Source organism: Antrostomus carolinensis, unplaced genomic scaffold (genome assembly GCF_000700745.2).
Source record: "Antrostomus carolinensis isolate BGI_N321 unplaced genomic scaffold, ASM70074v2 scaffold5965, whole genome shotgun sequence".
Lineage (NCBI taxonomy): Eukaryota > Metazoa > Chordata > Aves > Caprimulgiformes > Caprimulgidae > Antrostomus > Antrostomus carolinensis.
Window position 1 is genome coordinate 15,631 of NW_010314132.1, and position 18,702 is coordinate 34,332.

At 36.4% G+C, this 18,702-nt stretch overlaps 1 protein-coding gene across 1 annotated transcript in view; it reads left to right on the forward strand.

The window, feature by feature from the left end:
• RICTOR (RPTOR independent companion of MTOR complex 2) overlaps nt 1-15,976 on the forward strand; it is a 30,561-nt gene extending 14,585 nt beyond the window's left edge. The window contains exons 10-21 of the mRNA XM_010167524.2: nt 547-634; nt 1,395-1,487; nt 2,379-2,485; nt 3,147-3,376; nt 4,103-5,132; nt 8,474-8,651; nt 9,864-9,948; nt 11,492-11,725; nt 12,966-13,118; nt 13,880-14,003; nt 14,918-15,056; nt 15,228-15,976. Coding sequence (XP_010165826.2) covers nt 547-634; nt 1,395-1,487; nt 2,379-2,485; nt 3,147-3,376; nt 4,103-5,132; nt 8,474-8,651; nt 9,864-9,948; nt 11,492-11,725; nt 12,966-13,118; nt 13,880-14,003; nt 14,918-15,056; nt 15,228-15,302 — 2,536 coding nt within the window. The 3' untranslated portion in view covers nt 15,303-15,976. The remainder of the gene's footprint in view (nt 1-546; nt 635-1,394; nt 1,488-2,378; nt 2,486-3,146; nt 3,377-4,102; nt 5,133-8,473; nt 8,652-9,863; nt 9,949-11,491; nt 11,726-12,965; nt 13,119-13,879; nt 14,004-14,917; nt 15,057-15,227) is intronic.
• Nucleotides 15,977-18,702: the final 2,726 nt, after the last annotated feature.

Genomic DNA, 18,702 nt, shown 5'->3' on the forward strand with positions numbered 1-18,702 from the left:
AGCCAGGATGTCAGCACTGATGAGTGATTCTAGAAGCAATTAGAAGAAAATCCTGGATTGGTAGCCTGAGCAGCTTCCTGAGGAGCGGAAGTGGAGGGGCAGGTGCTGATCTCTTCTCTGTGGTATCCGGTGACAAGATGTGTGAGGCTGGCTCAGAGCTGTACCAGGGGGGGTTTAGAGTTTACAGTAGGAAGCATTTCTTTACAGGGGGGTAGTCAAACACTGGTATAGGCTTCCTGGAGAGATGGTCGATGCCCTGAGCCTGTCAGTGCTTCTGTGGCATTTGGACAATGCCCTTAATAACATGCTTAAACTTGGCCAGGCAGTTTGGACTAGATGATCTTTGTAGGTCCCTTCCAACTGAAATATTCTGTTCTATTCTTTTCTGAATTAAAAAAAAAAAAAAAAAAAAAAAAAAAAAAAATTTTTTTTTAAAAAAAACAAAAAACTCAAAAGAGCAACTCATTGCATTTCAACACAGTGTAATTTATTTTAAAAGAAAGTGTCAGAATTGGTGGGAAAGCATATGATTTCTCTTTCTGCCAGATTACAGCGACCACATGTCTACCTGCCAGTTCACCTTTATGGCCAACTGGTGCACCATAAAACGGGCTGCCATTTATTGGAGTCTCAGGTGAGGATAATAACTATTTATACTTGAAAGATCTTAAAGAGTACCATAACCCTTTTAAAATATGTTTTAAAAGATATGGCATTTAAACAGTAATTGCAAAATATTGTGGAAATCTTAAGTTATATGGGGTCAAAAAGTTGTGAAGAGAGTCTTTGCCATCTAGTCTCACGTAAATGTAAAATTCCTTCCTGACTCTGAAATCTCAGAGAAATGCCCTGCAACATTTTTCTTAAAATGGCTAGCAAAATCTTAGAATGGAAAGGAACTCCCCAATAGAAATAATTTTTTCGGTCTATGAGTGAATTGTATCTTGACAAGTAAAACTGTGCCTATCCTTTTATGCATACAAAAATGTGGAGATGAGGGAATAAATCTCCTTTCTAATATGCTGAAAAGCTAAAAAAAAACCCGTAAGCCAGTTCACAATTGCTTAAATGAAATCACCTTTAATGCAGGTTTGATGCAATGAACTGAATGTGATAGTTGGAAAGTTCAGGAGAACACTTACATGTTGCAGTGTGTTAGTCTGGTTAATCTGTTGTTGTTACAAAATCTGAATTAACTTGTAATTAGCGGTTACGTTAGAATTTTCTACTTGCATTATCATTGCTGTTAACTTATGTTTATTATTGCAGAACTACCTCTGTTCATTTTAGGGTGCATACTTTAATTAGTGCTTTACCTTTTATTAAAAATGCGAGAGAACGTGTTTGAGGTCTCCTTTTCAACTGATTTTTTTTCTTCTGTTTTCCTCCTTCAGAGTATTGTTACAGATCTAAGTTACACTGTTCGTTCCCCAATGCTGGATAAGTGGGAAGGAATTAAACAGCTGAAAGCAGCCCTTTGGGCCTTGGTTAGTACAAGATTTCCACACTTTTTCCGGTTGTTCCAGTTATTTTACGACTCTTTATTCTGAAATAACTAAGCAAAATCCTGTAAAATTGTTAATTAGGTTTTTGTCATAAAATGTGTGTGACTTTTCCAGGTTGGCATTCTGTACCCTACCTGCACTTACAGTTGAAAATGGTTCAGCTGCACCTTTTTTCTTCTGAGTTTTTTAATAGTCACCTTGTCTTTTTTTTAAACAAATAAAAAGAGCAAGTTACTACATGTAGCAACAATATTAGTATGGAACCAGTAATTACAAGTTACTGTGACCTGATTTTAATGTATTTACTGTGATGGTCCAAAATTCAGTGTCTCTAGAAGGAAGTTGGTTGTCACTGTTGATATGTGTGAATATAAATGGTCATGACACCTCTGGTACTTGACACAGGAAAAAAAAAAAATAGTGTTTTTTCCTATCAGAGCTACACTTCTAAAACTGCTTTGCCACCTCAACTGTTCGTGTGTTTCTTTCTTGTCTTCCCCAAAGTTTTTTTCGGAACGTTTGTCCAAGGTGACTATTACTGTAAGATATTGTAGGTATGTAATAAATGTCTGTGTAAGATGAATGTAAAATGAGTAAACCAAGATTGTACTGCTGGATGTAGTAGAATTCATAAAATGAAGAATACATTACAGTTAGCTGTAAGCAGTTTTAGGTATTATGCAGTGTGCAGAGTCCCTTTTTTGAATTTGCATGACTAGGAAATGCCAAAAAATGTGCTTACATCTCTTAACTGCTTTGAAAAGATGTGGCGTGAAACTGTACCACCAACAAACAAAAATCCTGAAAGCTTTGCACTGATAGTGCTGCAGATCATATCATAATCAAAACTTACTTGACAAACTTTTATTTCAGGGCAATATTGGATCGTCAAATTGGGGTCTTAACTTGCTTCAAGAGGAGAATGTAATTCCTGATATAATGGCACTTGCTCAACATTGTGAGGTTCTCTCTGTTAGAGGGTATGTGTATCTGATTTATACCTAAAATTTACAGGTGGTAGTTGCCATAGGTTTTCAGATAGCCTTACCTAATTTACATTAATATAATTCTGCACTTAATTGGAAAACAGTTTTTAGGGATCACTGAGTATCAATCTCAGTCCTATACAATCACAGAATCGTATAGGGAGTCTGAAAGAATATGTAGTAAGCAAATGAAACTTACAAAGAAAGATTGCTGCTTGTATCTCAGTTGGAATAAATTTATTATTCCATCATTTTTATTCGATAGCTTTTTTGAATCTTTGAAAGCATAAATAGATGGTCTTTTAAAATAATATTGCTACTGCCTTAATGTTTGTCCATTTGTTTTTTGGGGGGTTTTTTGGTTTTTTTGTTGTTTTTGTTTGGTTTTTTTTAAGATACTTTTTTATTTTATGTGATCGGGCTCTGGTAATACATAGTTTTTATTTTTGAGAAGTGTATTGTTCTCAGATATTTTAGTGCATTTCCTAAGCTTCCATTGACTTGCAAATAAAAATTAACAAAAGGCTACTTGGCAGTTTTGCGGTGTTTCTGCTGAATTGTTTTTGAAACTGTTTCCTTTCAAAAAGAGAAATAAGTTTAGTTCAATTAGATGCTATTATTGTTGCTCTTTTTTCTATATATACATTAAATACAGAACCTGTGTCTACGTGCTTGGTCTAATAGCCAAAACTAAACAAGGATGTGACATTTTGAAGCATCACAACTGGGATGCAGTGAGACACAGTCGTAGACAGCCTTGGCCAGTGGTCCCTGATGATATGGAGCAGCTCTGCAATGAACTTTCTTCTATACCCAGCACTCTTAGCTTGAACTCTGAGTCCACCAGTTCTAGGCATAACAGTGAAAGTGAATCTGCTCCTTCAAGTAAGTATCAACAGCAAAATAAACAAAACCCAAAAACCCACCACAAAACAGCATTTTGGTGTTCTTACCAACCTTTTGGCAGGCTGAGGTTTAGGCAAATGTTGTAAATGTGCTATGGCAAGAAAGAAGATTGCAAACAAGGGGACAGAGTGATGTAGACAAGTGAGAGGAAATAGAACAGTGTGTTAAGTTTACATTTGGTGTAGAAGTAATAAATTTTAACATCAGGGTAAGTTAGTGGTTTTTATGTCAAGTCAGGGCAGCTGCAGAAATCTCCATGCTTAGATATAAAGAAATGTCTACTTGGTTGTTCTCAAAGGAATATTCTAAAGTGTAAATACATATATTCTGCATGTATGTAGACAGAATTGTATTTTGAGTATCTAACACATTTTAATTTTGCTGTTTGGAATTTAAATCCAGAAATATACCATATGTAGATATCATTAAAGGAACACATCAGTTGTAAACCTAGTAGCTGGATATTTGCACTGAAAAAAGATAGTGTGGCTTTTCTTGTGAAGCAATGAGACCTTCAGCTCAGGTACTCCTCAAGAAATTTAATTTACACTACTAAGTTCTGTAGAAAAATTGTTGAATTAAAATTGCAGTAAATTGCATAGTCTCCCCCTTTGGCTTCTACAGAACTACATACCTTTTTGCAATATAGTTTATACACTTTGAAGAAATGTCCATTTTCAGTGACAAAGTCTTGCATAATTTCAGGTATGTTCATCATGGAGGATGACCGTTTTGGTACTACTTCCACTAGTACATTCTTCCTAGATATTACTGAAGATGCAGAACAAATATTTTATGACAGACCTGGACCTTCAAAGGACAAAGACCGTAGTCCCTTTCCTTTTTTTTCTTCTAGTAGACTTGTGAAAAATCGCATTCTAAACTCTCTTACTCTACCTAATAAAAAACACAGAAGTAGCAGTGATCCAAAAGGAGGAAAGCTGACATCATCTGACAGTAAATCAAACCTGAGGCGAAATCGTACAGTAACAGAACCTTCAGGTAGCATAGAATTTCCTGTTGGGGAAGAATTCAACCCTGTCTTCAGAGTTCCTAAAATCCAGACTTTACGATTAGAAACTTCTTTTGTTGGAAGTAAGCACATGGAAGACACAGATAGTACTCCAAGTATTGGAGAAAATGATCTGAAGCTGCCAAAAGGTCTGGGGAGTGAAATTCACCGGGAGAACACAAGCAGAGAAAGGCTAATAGGAGATGGTACTACACAAACGCATTTCAAGAGTCGTAGCTTAAGTTTTAATACAGATACCACAACAAGTGGCATAAGCTCAATGAGCTCTAGCCCGTCAAGGGAGACTGTAGGTGTGGACACTACAAATGCAGATACTGACTGTGGAAGTTTGAGTACTGTGGTGAGCACAAAAACAGTTAAACCAAGTCACTGTTCGACACCACAGTCTAACCACCTGCCACTCTCAAAATCCAATTCTGTATCCCTGGTACTGCCAGGGTCTTCTCATACACTTCCCCGAAGAGCCCAGTCTCTTAAGGCTCCTTCTCTTGCTACGATAAAAAGTCTTGCTGACTATAACTTTAGCTACACAAGTTCTCGAGATGCCTTTGGCTATGCTACACTAAAACGCTTACAACAGCAGAGAATGCATCCTTCACTGTCTCACTCAGAAGCCCTAGCATCTCCAGCAAAGGACGTGCTGTTTACTGACACTATCACCATGAAGTCTGGCAGCCTGGATTCTCGGCTGACCCCAAGCCGGTAAGACATTATTATGTGCTCATTTCCTTCTTCAAAGCTGTAAGTGCAATTAAATAAGAAAAGTATCTTTCTAATATTTTTTTTCCAACTTCACATAAAAGTTGTTGCAGGATGATTTATAACTTCACTGAAAGCAGTACTGATACTGGGAGACTAATATAATAGAATGAGAATTCTCAGGTTTGTAAGTGCTGTCAGAGAAGCCCAGCTTTCATAACTGTCCTTAGCCCCTTCAGCGCTGTTAGCGACAAAGGAAAAATATTTCCTTTTATCACATTTGCCTCCTATTTAACTTTTTTAATATTTAAGTGCAATTACACTGCTAACATTACTAAAGCTGCAATCACACAAAATTGCCTTTGTAGTCAGAGCTATATTTCAGAAGAGAGTTTTCTTGATGTGACTTGATGAGGTTTTAGGATGGAGACTTCTGCCAATATGCTATATTTGTGTTCTCTGTGGCATTGAGGCCAGTGATGAGATAATAGTACTACTATTATGAATGTGAGTTTGGCTTCTTAGCTACAACGGAGCAAAGATTTTACTCGCAGCATTTATTTTTAGATGGCAGTGTCACCTCTTTATTTCTGAGTAATATTAAATGTTCTGAAGACTAATTGGATAGTTACGTAAGATATCTAGCTCATGACATTGACACTGTTCCCAGCACCTACAGTCAGTGCTTAACACTTTCTCTTAAAAGCTGCTGTACCAATTTTTTCCTTTCAAATCATCTTTTAACTGGTGCATTGGATTTTCACGTTACTTTTCAAAAGGAAAAGACAATTCCTATCTCTGTTCTTACCAAAACATCCTCTCTCAGATGAGAGAAAGGGGAGAAGCTGACAGTGCATTAGTCACCAGCTTACTGCACAGAACAACAAATGCCCAGTTCCTGAAATGCACTCTGGTTACCCAGTTGAGTGTGTATAGTGCCTGTTATTTCTGTGCTGGTTTTTTTGGTACCAAATAAGAACAACATTCATTTGTTGGTATTTTCACGTGATTCTGCAAAGATACCATGAAAGGTAAAGTTTTGTTCCCTTTGTTCATTTAAGTTAGAACTATACTGAATGTGCTGATTAAGGATGATTCAGTAAAAAAATCCCTCTATCCTGGAAATCCGAAGTGCTGTTCCTTACTCTGTCACTGGCTTCCTGTGCTAATGCAGGAACAAATCGGTGTCAAAACCAAACATTTCAGTATCAGTGCAGTTTCTGTTGTGGTTGTAGTAATCTTGCAGCATTCCTTACAGTCATGCCCCTGATAGGCGAAGCAGCCTTGCTGCAGAGGAGTTTCATCCTAAGATTCAGCATGCAATAGCAGGAATACTAGCAGTATTCCTGGTGCTTAGCTGTTCATGAGCTCTCATGTCAGTGGTTAGGCTCAAGGATTTGAGCTGACCTGACTGAACTGAAACAACTGGAGTGCTTGTGTCTCTGAGAACGTAAAAAAAATTCAGATGTATGTATTACAAGAGCTTGTCAGATGGTGTTTGTTACTGATATAATTGATTGGAAAGACTGGTATAACAGGCCTGTGGGTTTTTCTTACTGGTTACAGCTGAGTGTCTGCACTGAATAGTTGTGGTCCTCTTAATTTTAGAGTATGTTACTACTTCCAGCTAAATATTTTTCTTAACTGCTGTTTAGGTAATAAATTGGAAGGAAATGTTCTGTCCTTTTTGTATGCCAAGGCTATTTCTGTCAATCTTGAGAAAAATTTATTTGATTCATGCTTCATTGACAGATTCATATGTTCATAGCAACTAGCAGCTGCAAGTTGATTTTTGTTTCTAATTGTTCTTTTCATTCAAAAGGTTGAAAAGCTTATGTCTTTGGATAAACTATCTCGTGAGGCTGAATTTTCCACCTATGTCTTTAAAGACCGATGAAAATTGTTAGTGTGCATGTCTCAAATCCTCATTGTGGCTCCCAAGCTATCATCTGCAGACATGCTTTCATGGAAATTCATTGGTGTTTATCACTACTAATGATATATCTGTTAACTTTTCCAGGAAAAGCAGGGACAAGTGTTCAGGATTAATACTATATCTTTAATGTTATGTTGAGAGTAAGTGCAGATGCTTTCTTATGAAATGACTAATTCAATTGGTAACTTTTGGGGGTTTTGAAGTATGTCTTTATTTTTATTGCAAGTACGCTGCTACTGTAATTAGCATTGGTCAGAATTAGTAACAAGAAAACTACTTATAGCCTATAATTTATATTCTGCACATTCCCATCATACAATAATGTCTTAAACATTACATGGTCAAACTTTGGTAATTTAATTTTATCTCAGTATAAATCTGTTAACCTTTTTGGGCTAAGAAGACATTTTAATTACTCAACAAAAACAAAAAAAAAAAAAGAGAAAATTATTTCTAAAAGAGAAAGTCAAGAAATCAAATATTTACTGTACCTCCCAATGTATAGTAATTTGCAGTAATATAATAAAGATACACTGGTCCTGAGGTTTGTCTCTTTTTACTATGAAGCTTTGATCCACTGCATATAGACCATCTACATAGGTTAATTAGCAGAAAACGTTTATAGATTTTTATCTTAAGTGAGAAGTAGGATGACAGATGTCCAGATGTAAAATTTCTGTCATCAGGAGTCTGAGCAGCACTGAGGACTTGTTCTTCAGCCTCCTCTTTCCTGTTTCATTTTCTCAGCCTCTTTCTTTCCTTGTTGCTCGAGCTGCTTGTCACAATCAGCTCTGCTCACTGCACAGGTTCAAGTTTGTTCTTTGTGCATTCACTTTGAGCAAATTCTTCCTCCATGCTTGGGTGACCTAATGGGTATCTCCTTTAGAGTACAGGAAAAATTGTTCCTTGCTCACATCTCTGATACCTCAGAAGGCTCAAGCTTTGCATTTCCAGGCATGTCTCTGCTCAGCTCAGAGTTTGTCAATATCCAGGGAAGGTACATTAATTGCGTAGGTACATTTCAGAACGAGGCAGTAAGCAGTCTAAAAGCCTAAATCCTTACTGACCATGTCTGTGCTGTAAATCTTTGAAACCTGGTAAGTTGGAGAAAATCTGTAGTTTTGTAGGGTTGCAGCCCCTCAAGCAGAAGTTCCATCCTGCTATCTTTCAATTCCTTGTCCCAGGACTTTGAAAGAAAAAAATTTTACCTGCAAAGCTGCCCAGCCATGCAATACAACATGAGACAGAACAAAGCAATGAACCTATAGCTGTAGTTTGAAAGAGTAACAAGCTCTGGGTTCTACAATGGGCAAATGAGGATAGTCTTTGTGTCGTCCATCCTTCTTACTTTTAATGTGCCAGAATGAGAGATATGCAAAGTTTGTGCTTTATTATTTCAATGTTACAGGTTCATGAAAGCTTTAAGTTATGCTTCGTTAGATAAAGAAGATTTATTAAGTCCTATCAACCAAAACACACTTCAGCGTTCCTCTTCTGTTCGCTCCATGGTTTCTAATGCTACTTATGGTAGCTCTGATGATTACATTGGCCTCGCTCTCCCAGTGGATATCAATGAAATATTTCAGGTATGTATCTGATCATCTAATCACTTGATTATCAGGTAAGTTAATGGGTTCTTGTGTGTTTTCATACTGAAAGTAGTCAACTGTTGCATTTTCATCAGAATCGATGTAGAGAAATGAGGAAAACAGGATGTGGTACTTTCAGGGAATGCATTTTGGAGAACAAGAGTTTCTTTTCTAACTCCATTTATAGAAAGTCACTAGTCTGTTTTGTATTATTAGGCAAATAATGATGCAGACTAGGTTAGAAGAGTGTTAAAATAATGGTAGCATAAATATGCTGTCATAAGATTTTTAGTTGACAGCTAGATTTTATACTAAGATTAGCATAGCTTGGACATTTGTTAATACCTCTTTAGCCAACTAATTGATATGTTCATTGGTCAACCATAAATACTGTACATAACCCACAGTAAAGTTCCTGCCTGCTACCATTATCTTGATTAAATATTACTTTATTTGTATATATATATCATCATAGCATTAAGTTATATAGTCTTTACGTAATCTCCCAGATATATATTTTTAAGTTAAACCAGATCATTTTAAGTGTCTTGTCAGTTGCCTTCATCTTTTTACTTTATTAAAACACATTCCTGTCTAACAAACTGATGCATCACAAGGTTTAATATTGTTACTTAATTAGCAAACCAGGACATGGTCTATGTAAATCAGTAGCTTTCTTATCTTTGGATTACACAGTCTTTACCTTTCAAACCTATAATACTTTCTTACTAATCTCAAGAAATTGCTAAATATAGAGCAAAGGCAGAATTTTCCTTCATGCCTCAACACATCTCAACTCTACAACATCTTAAAGGTGACGTTTTAGATGTCCTGGTTGGTTTTGCACTGCTCTCCCAAGATAAACAGTGGTGTCAAGTGATCATGGACAGACCATTAATAGCCACTTTTGAGTTACTGGTTTCCTTACAGCCTGTAACCTCTGGTTTTTAACATATACTGACTTCTCATAAACCTTGCTTAGTAAAAGCTTGTTTACAAATGTATGGGGTTTTTGGTCGTCTGTGATTTAGTACTCAGGAGCCCATTTCTCATTTCCTCCTTTAATTAGATCTTTCTCCTGAAGTAAAAAATGGACAATACTTTATTTCCTCATAAAATCTAATTTTCTTTTGTATATGATTAAATCTGTTTTTCCTCTGTATGTGATTATCATCTGTGTGAATTTTAATTTTCACTTGAATCTTCCAGGTAAAGGAAACTCCGTATTTCCAGAAGAAAACCACACCTCCAGTTGATGACCGTGGAGCTAGGGTCTTTGCACCTGATGCAGGAGGTAGTACTGGTTTTCTTCCTGTCCTGTACTTTTCTGTTGCTTATTTGTGCATCAGGTGGGGTGTGGTAGTGTTTTGGTTTTTGTGGGTTGTTTGGTTTTTTTTCCTTTACAGAAAAGGTTATTTTTAAATGTTGGGTTTTTTGAGAACTGTGTTCTGGATTCAGGATAGCAGGCCATTAGTTCCCTGTTTTATTTAGTTTGAGATAATATGGTGTTGTTTCAAAGCAACAGAAGCTTGGTCCTGCTCTACTAGATGAAGGAGGAAAGTCTATGTATCTTTGATTATAATATGAGCTAATGCTAATCAAAGACTGGTAGTGATACTGCATTAAAGAAAGTAACATTTAAGCTAAGGTAAAATATGTATGTCATATATTTTGAGCTGTTACATTTTGTCTTCCCTTTGGTTACACATGAATTTATAGGAACCAATAAAGGTGTTAGGTTTGTATTTCAGAAAGTAAATTTTGTCTTTCTGTGATGTTTCCGTGACAGTTTATCAGCGGAGGTGATGGGACATGGTGCAAGAGAATTGCAGGTGCTCTGTGATGCCTGCCTGGTTCTGAAACACACTTGCTTTTTATTCCAGAGTAGTCAGAAATCTGTAGGGCATCAATATTTGTCTTTTCACATATTGTGAAAGGTTGTGGAGTCTCCATCTCTGGAGACATTCAAGACCCGCCTGGACGCCTTCCTGTGTGATCTCATTTAGGTTCCTGCTTTGGCAGGGGGATTGGACTGGATGATCTTTTGAGGTCCCTTCCAGTCCCCAACATTCTGTGATTCTGTGATTCAGTAGGATGACTGAAGAAGCAGCATTGAAACTGATCCTAAAGTAGTGTAGGACAGCTGTTGTCTTGCCTGCTAGTTAACTGGAACTTTATTACAAGCACTTTGAACATCTAAATAGACACAGCTTACTGATTTTTTTTTTCTTTTGTGTTGTTAGTGTAATATATAAAGCTGATTTTCCTGAAAGTGTGTTTCTGTAGTCTGCTACATTTCAGTGTAATGTAACTCTTGTTCAAAATTGTATTGTTGGTATTTTCCACACAGGAAAGAGCATGTCACTAAAGTGTCTTTGGCTTGTTTGTGCGTTGTTGAGCCTAGTTAATTCCTATTACAGGCACTAAGTGATAGCTTTCTAATTGTGTTTGTGTTCATTGATGCATGTGTCACTTAAACATCTGGTATATTGTGGTATTAATCTTGTTTGATACTATGAAAATTTGTAACGCGTTACATGGGTGTTACTGTGACTAACGTTGATGTAATGTCAGGATGTACCACATGCCTTCTTACAGTATGTGTGTTTAGAGGTTGAATTCTGTCCTTTGCAATGTTTTGTTAGGTATTATAAGCCAGGACTGAAATGTCGTGTCTATTCCTTGAATGTTAACAATTTTGGGAGCTTAACCACCCAAAAAAAAGTTTCTAGATCTTCACCTACACACCCTCCCCAGCCTTAAAAGGGCAAATTTAGTTGACATAATGTTGGTTGCTTGGTTTTGTTTTTTTCTGATGTCTTACTGCTTATCTACAGGTCTGCCATCAGGTACAAGTGATGTTGTCAAAAGCCCTTTTCAGATGCTCCGGCAGCAGATCAGTCTCACAGAAATAATGAATACCAGCCGTTCAGATGCATCTCAATTTTTAGAAAATACAGAGGATACAGGGCTACAGGAGCACACGGATGAGAACTGCCTTTACTGTGTCTGCATTCAAATACTGGGTTATCAGCCTAACAACAAAGTGAACTCTTCGTATAATCGTACAGGTTAGTGTTCCTTGTGGGAGAGTGTGATAAAAACTGAATGAAAATACTGAATTTTCTTCATCTTTAAAACTGATTAATCAGGTTTTTTTCTTACTGACTGTTGACCTTGAAATTAACTCTCCTCAGTAAGCTAACTGTACAGCCAGTGGTATTTCTATGGTCATTTCCACCTTTTCCATTTCTGGTGATGTTAGTGTGACTAGATGTCTGCATGTTTTTAAAAATCTAAACTTTTATACCTTATTTAATACTTAAAATTCATGTCCTGAAAAGTGACGCCTGCTATCAAACTAGTGAAGAGTCTTACTTCAAAGCAACTCTGTACTGTGAAACAAAACGAAGGAAATCTGAGGAGTCTGTTGAAGTTGAGCTGTAGTTTTGTCATCTGTATTTGTACTTCTAAGATTCAGGAGTACTGTTTTCTAACCTCCTCTGCAGAGCTTGCAGTTACATGTCTCTTTGCAATGTCTGTAATAAAAAGATAATACAGTAATGGCTGCTTTGTAGGAATCCCTGTTTACACCAGTGTTACACATTCAGGCAGTAACACAGAGTACTGTTGGCAAGGGGGATGATATGCAAAATGTGAGGAATGGCCCAGAGAGCTGAGTTTGAACTTGAGTTCAGTATTGAGAAGGGATGGCAAATAAAATCCCAATTGTAGATTTCAAATAGCATAAGGGTTTACAGGAGTGGCAGAGCCAGGCTGTTGTCACAGAGGCACACAGCCAAAGGACAGGAGGCCACAAACAGGTGTTTGGATTTTATAGTTATCTCTTTAAATCCAAAATGCCAAAGGCTGTGCATAGGGAAACCTCCCAGAAGAATCTTAGCGGTCAGATCTTTCTGTTGATGAAGTCAGAGCCCTTTCTGCAACACCTATGATAATTGTATGAGCAAAAAATAATATGTATGCAAGAGCATCTTTATTACGTTACGTAAAACAGAGCACGGATATATCAATAAGAGCTCTATATGTGATTACAGTTTTTAGGCCTCCATTAGTGTCTGGAAGAGTTGATTATTTTCACTCCAGTATTTTAGGATCTAAAAAAAGTGATTTTTGACATTTTGAGTATGACTTGTACAAAATCTAACATCTAGTTTCCACTTGGTTTATATGAACAGTACATACTGCATCAGTGTCTTGCGTGCTTACCGTTGTTGAAAATTAAGAATAGCATTTAAAGTGAGGAAAAGTGTGAGTAACAAAGATGCAACATCTTGTTTATTATGTCAGATTTTTCGGACATTCCATATACTGACTGGTGTGGGCAGACCATACACAATCACTTAGATGTGCATTCCTCCAAATTTTCTGGAATTTCAGGCTGTAGTGATGCAGTATCCCATGGTTCAGCTAGCAGCACCAAGAGTACAGAGCTTGTACTAGGTAAGTTTGAAAGTCTTATGATTATTAGAGACTATAACTTGTAAAGTAGGTATTGTGGGAAAATAATATTTCATTTATACATACTGCAACAAAATAATGCTTATTATTAAGGAAAAAAAAAAAACCCACACAAAACCCCCCAAATAAACAAACAAAAAGACCAAGAATAAAAACAACAACCCAAAAAAAAACCCTTTGGATAATATATTTGTTATCTAGGAAGGTACTTGCATTATCCATGTTGATGGCAGATGGGAGAACATACTTCTAAACTCATCTCCTTTTGCCCTGCAGCATTTCTGGAGATTATTAGATAGCTCTGTACCTGATGACATTACAAGTAAATTGGTTGCTGTAAAGAAGACATTAATTTTTTCAGGTTGCATTTAGTATTTGAATTGTCACAATTTCTTACGAAGTAGTTGGTTGCTAACTTCTCCAGCACCTGATAGAAACGGAGCAGGTAATGACTTGCCCATGATTTAGTGGTAGAGACAGCACTGTCAATTGAATCTTAGAGGTTTTTCCATTTATTAAATGGTAGTTTACCTTTTAAAAATATTCCTATGTTAAGATTCCTGAAAATAGTAATTTTTTTAAGTTGTCATTTCAGTGAAAGTATTTGTTTGCAGTTCAGAATACATACATAAATTTGTGTGTGTAAGTTTTTTGAAATGCTAAAACAGATTTACGTGGCATAATATTAGCACAGTGAAAGACTATTCTGTTTAAACTCTGTACTGTTTAATTTGTTTTTCCAGGAGTAAAATCAATCCCAGATGATACACCAGTGTGCAGAATACTTCTGCGGAAAGAAGTCTTACGTTTAGTAATCAATTTGAGTAGTTCAGTAGGAACTAAGGGCCATGAAACTGGTCTCCTGACGTGAGTTCAATGCATTTCAGATGTTTTGGCAACATTTAGTTGTATGCATTCTGTTAAGATATCTGGGATAGTAATTAACCTTATTTCTGACCTCTCGAAAAATTGTTAAGCAGATATGATTGAATGATTTAATGTAATGTAAAAGCTAAGCAAAGAATTTTCCTTTTAATATTTTTGCTCTGTCTTTAACTTCTTACTCTTCCCCAGTCTTTTTAAAATCAGTAATTCAACTGTGGTGATATGTCATGGCACGCCCAGTATATCATGCATCGCTAAAAAAGAAGCTATATTTCTTTTTTGTTATTTGTGCTAAATAATATATATATGAGAAGTAGAGTAACAAACCAAAAGTAAGTTATTGAGAAACACAAATCTGCTTTGAGCAGTAGTGCAACTACTGGAATTAATTTATAGAAAAAAATCATGTTAAAATACAGGAATGTAAATCCAGGAACCAAATGTTATAATAAAACCTGTAGGTTTCTGGGCTAGTGACGTTGGAAACTTGAGATACAGCTGCTAAAAGAAAAAGCTGAAATGCTCATTTTAGCTTTAAAAGTGCTTACAGGTAATTAAGTTAGCTTTTCCGTATCTTTTATTACTGCTCTAAGTGTGGATGCTAGTTCTTTGATACACTGTTCTCTTTCTACACCTATCATTTTAAGACTAGGTAATCTCAGCAATTCTGTACAACTTTCAAATTGTATATTCTGTTTCATCTCATTAATACAGATCTCTTCCAGTTTGGTACAAAATAATGCTATCCGTTCTGATTTTGTTGATTCATCAAATACAGAATTTATAGTGCCCGTTGCTGATGGGGGCATTTTGATGACAATCTTATTGGACAGTTTTAAAAAATATGATGGAGATGCGTTCAAGACCTTAAAAACTTTGTTTTTCCTGTTTCTCAGAATTAAGGAGAAGTATCCACAAGCATTTGATGACATATGCCTTTACTCTGAAGTGTCCTACTTGTTAGCACATTGTACATTTCGACTTCCATCTCGAAGGTTCATTCAGGAGCTATTCCAAGATGTACAGTTCTTACAAGTAAGTGGAAAGTTCTAATGCGTTGGATGCACCAAAATGTGCCAGCTGGGTGCAGGTTTTGTATTCTGAATAAAAGATCCTTTCAGATGTGTCTGAAAGGAAACTATTTTATGTCATCTCTCTAATGAAGTCTGTAATAGCATTAATACTTCATCCATCTCTTTCTTTTAGATGCATGAAGAAGCAGAGGCTATTTTAGCAACAACAACAACACAATCAGTAATCGATACATCAGCTGAATCCTGACCTCTGTCTCACACAGTGCATTGCATATAGACTTTCTGAAATCCTCAGACAACCTCTGACTGACTGGATAAAAAGCTTGGAGCATCATCTTCTAGACCGTTCCAGAAGCTACTGGTACCTGAAGACTGAACTGAAAACTTTTTCTTCCTCAACCAATTACTGCCCCAGTCGTTTGAGCCCTTTGGGGAGTTATTAAACATTACCATAGTTTTAATAATAGTCATTACCAGTATATGCAAGAGCCGAGCACTGAACACCTCCACAAGTTTTCATTTCATTTTGTACCATAAATGAAAAGAAATAGGACAACATGCAGAGACATCTTTTTTTGATTGACTTCGAGTCTTTTCCAGAGAAGCAGAACAATGCCTTGCTTTTTAACCTCTGGATACCAGGAGTCAGAGAGATGAGGGTGCATTCCATTGCCAGCAATGGGGAGCCGTGCTGTAATCATGCACACACCAAGGGGATTAATGTTAGGGGATTAATGTTAGCCTTTCTCTGTTGGTTTTTGTACTGTTTATAACACTACTTGGGGTTTATAACTTCAGACAGAAAGAAAAGCCTCTGTGAACCTGAGGTTTCCTTTAAGTTATTTTAATATTGCTATAGTTGTACGTCATTTTATTAGCAGTCTCTCCAATTTCATTACACTTATGTACATGTATCTTATCTGAACCAGTTAAGGATTTTCACTACAGTTTGATTTTAAAAATAACAAGTCATTTAAAGTTATTGCTCAAATCAGATTGTTTTCCCTGAATGATATGCATGTGTTTGCTGTTTCTACACTCACGCTCATGTAGTACAGATGTTGGTCTTACTCTTAACTAAAATCCTTTAAAAAGCATGATTTGTATCAGATAAATGAATAGTGTATAAACTAAACTTGAAGACATTTAATCATTGCTGCTTTTGTGAGAAGACATAATATGAGTGTTTTCCAAGTTCCATGGAAACAGCCTTTTATAAAAACAAAATTTTATTTGAATTTTCAGTGGATGAGTAATCAAGCATCAGATAGTACTAATAATTGTAGTGAAAAGCCTTAAGTACCAAATTTTGGAGCAGCAGTACTTATAATTTTCTATTGGTATTTAAGACTTATTGCAAAAGTTACAAGATACAGTGACTGTTAATGACTGAAATAGTTGCCTCTATCATACTATTAGTGAGGTTACTAAATTAATGAGTGCAAGCTTGAGGGGGAAAAAAAAAAGTAAGAATCCCCATCACTTTTATCATCAATCTAAAGATTCAGAAGCCTTTATACAAAGGTAATATAAATATATGCAAATGTGTATATACAGTAGCATGGCCACCTTTTGTTAGAACGCCTGTTATAGAAGGGATTACCCTTTGATTTTGATATAGGTGAATAATTCAGCTGGACTGTACTAAGTAGAACGTATTTTTATCCATTCACTTTTACCATTTTTATAATTGTCAACTTAATACTTAAGTGAAGATAAGTGAAATTAATCCTGATTCTCATAACTCTGTTCTTACTAGCTATGCTACTGGAGATTTCAGTAAGTATTCCTGTGAACAGTAAAACACAATTCCTAGTGAAATCTAGAATTTATTTGCTCTTATTGGAAGTTTCATCTTGCCACGCAAGCACTGCTTTGCAGCTATCACTTCACTGAGTTCGTATGTGCACTGCATACCATCAGGTTCTGGTAAAGCAGATTGTAAGTTGCTGCTCATAGCCAAATTTAGTTCCTAAGATTATCTTATGTTCATGAGTTCCCACTGAAAGAAGGAGAAAAAAACAAACAAACAAAAAACAAACCTGATTCAAATCTTCTGTGGTCAGTGGCACAAATAATATATCTGTGTGTCAAGGCATGTTTGAAATGCTCTGAAAACATACTACACCAGTAACTATTGGACTTCTCTGGTCATAAGAAATAAATGCTTCTGTAAAACCAAAATGTCAAACACAGTAGACCAAATAGTGGTATAAACTCCAAAGGAAATAATGTAGTTTTCCCAAAAATGGGGCTAGCATATCTTATACAGTAGTTTCAAACACTACCTCAGTTAGGCTAGAGTGTAAGAGATTTGTTTTGATAACTAGATGGGGTTACACCAGACAACTCCGTGTTATTTTTCTGCAGTTAAAGCAAAATAAGCAAGTTTTATCACTTGTATTTAAAAACACCACCTTTGTTCATTTGTTACCAGTTTAACCCATAGCACTTAATGTAGAAAGCGCCATAGGAACGCCTCTGGTTATAAAAAGGTAAGCAAAGTGATTATGTCAATATACTTGTGAAAGAGTCTCTATCCTGAAATCCTTATATGTTCTCAAGTACTAGCTTTTGTGGGGATCTATAGCAACAGAAACTTGACGTACAAATTATGGCTGCAAATTCATTTATAATAGGTGACTTTTTTCTGAAAGTGTATGAGTGTCAGTAGATTTCAACAAGTATGCATCAAGGATGTAAAGTCTGTACTGTACAAAACACAACATTTCTAGAATTAATTTACATATTTACATTAAGCTTGCATTAATGTTTCATTTTAATTGGCAAATGAAGGGATACTTTTATTGAAGGAATTTGATATTGGCTTAGTTATAAACTGTGAATTTTGAATTCTATAGATTTCTTTTTCAAAATATCCCTTTCAAACTTCTCATTTTGGGGTTTTATTTGCTTCATGATAAAACTTCAAAAGAAAACAGTAGTAAGTATGAATTATGCTTATATTAACCCTAATAAAGAATCCTTCCACTTCTCCTAGAAAGGTTTGCAAGGGAAGCTGACAGACCACCCACTTTGTATTTTTCCAATCTGAATAATTTGTAATAATGTTGAATAAATGGTAAAGCATATAGCATTCACTTACACTATATACAAATACAGTTTGTTTGCTGTGGCAAGGAAAACTCCTGAATGATTCAACATGCTAAGACAAAATACTCCTCTCTGAGGTGAGAGCCTTTGTGGGAAGGACAGGCTGGCTGTGAAACCAGTCGCATTTAGTCTACTACATCAGCTGGCTAATTTTCGGAGTCTCCTTTCACAGCCAGTGGCAAGGGATAGCCCTTTCCAAAGGGCAGCGTGCTGACTAAAGGGCTCCCACTTACTTCCCTGAGGGCTGCTTTCTCTCCACTGAGTGGGGAGGTGGACAAGGCTGGGTGCTGGGAGTGTCCTTTTGGAGAGAGAGGCCTTTTCAGCTGTCTGAAATTCAGAGGTGCTGAATGCTCCCAGCTGTTGTGGACATCACTTGGAGATGAGTTAGGCTCTGAGGTGCCCAACTTTTGTGCGGGGCCCTTGCCATGTTTGCTTATTCCTCATCTTACAGTTCCTATTAGACCCAACATACGTACTCTAAATGTGCTCTCATTGGGTTTTGTTGTTTTTCCCAAGACATGATGAAGTGCTGA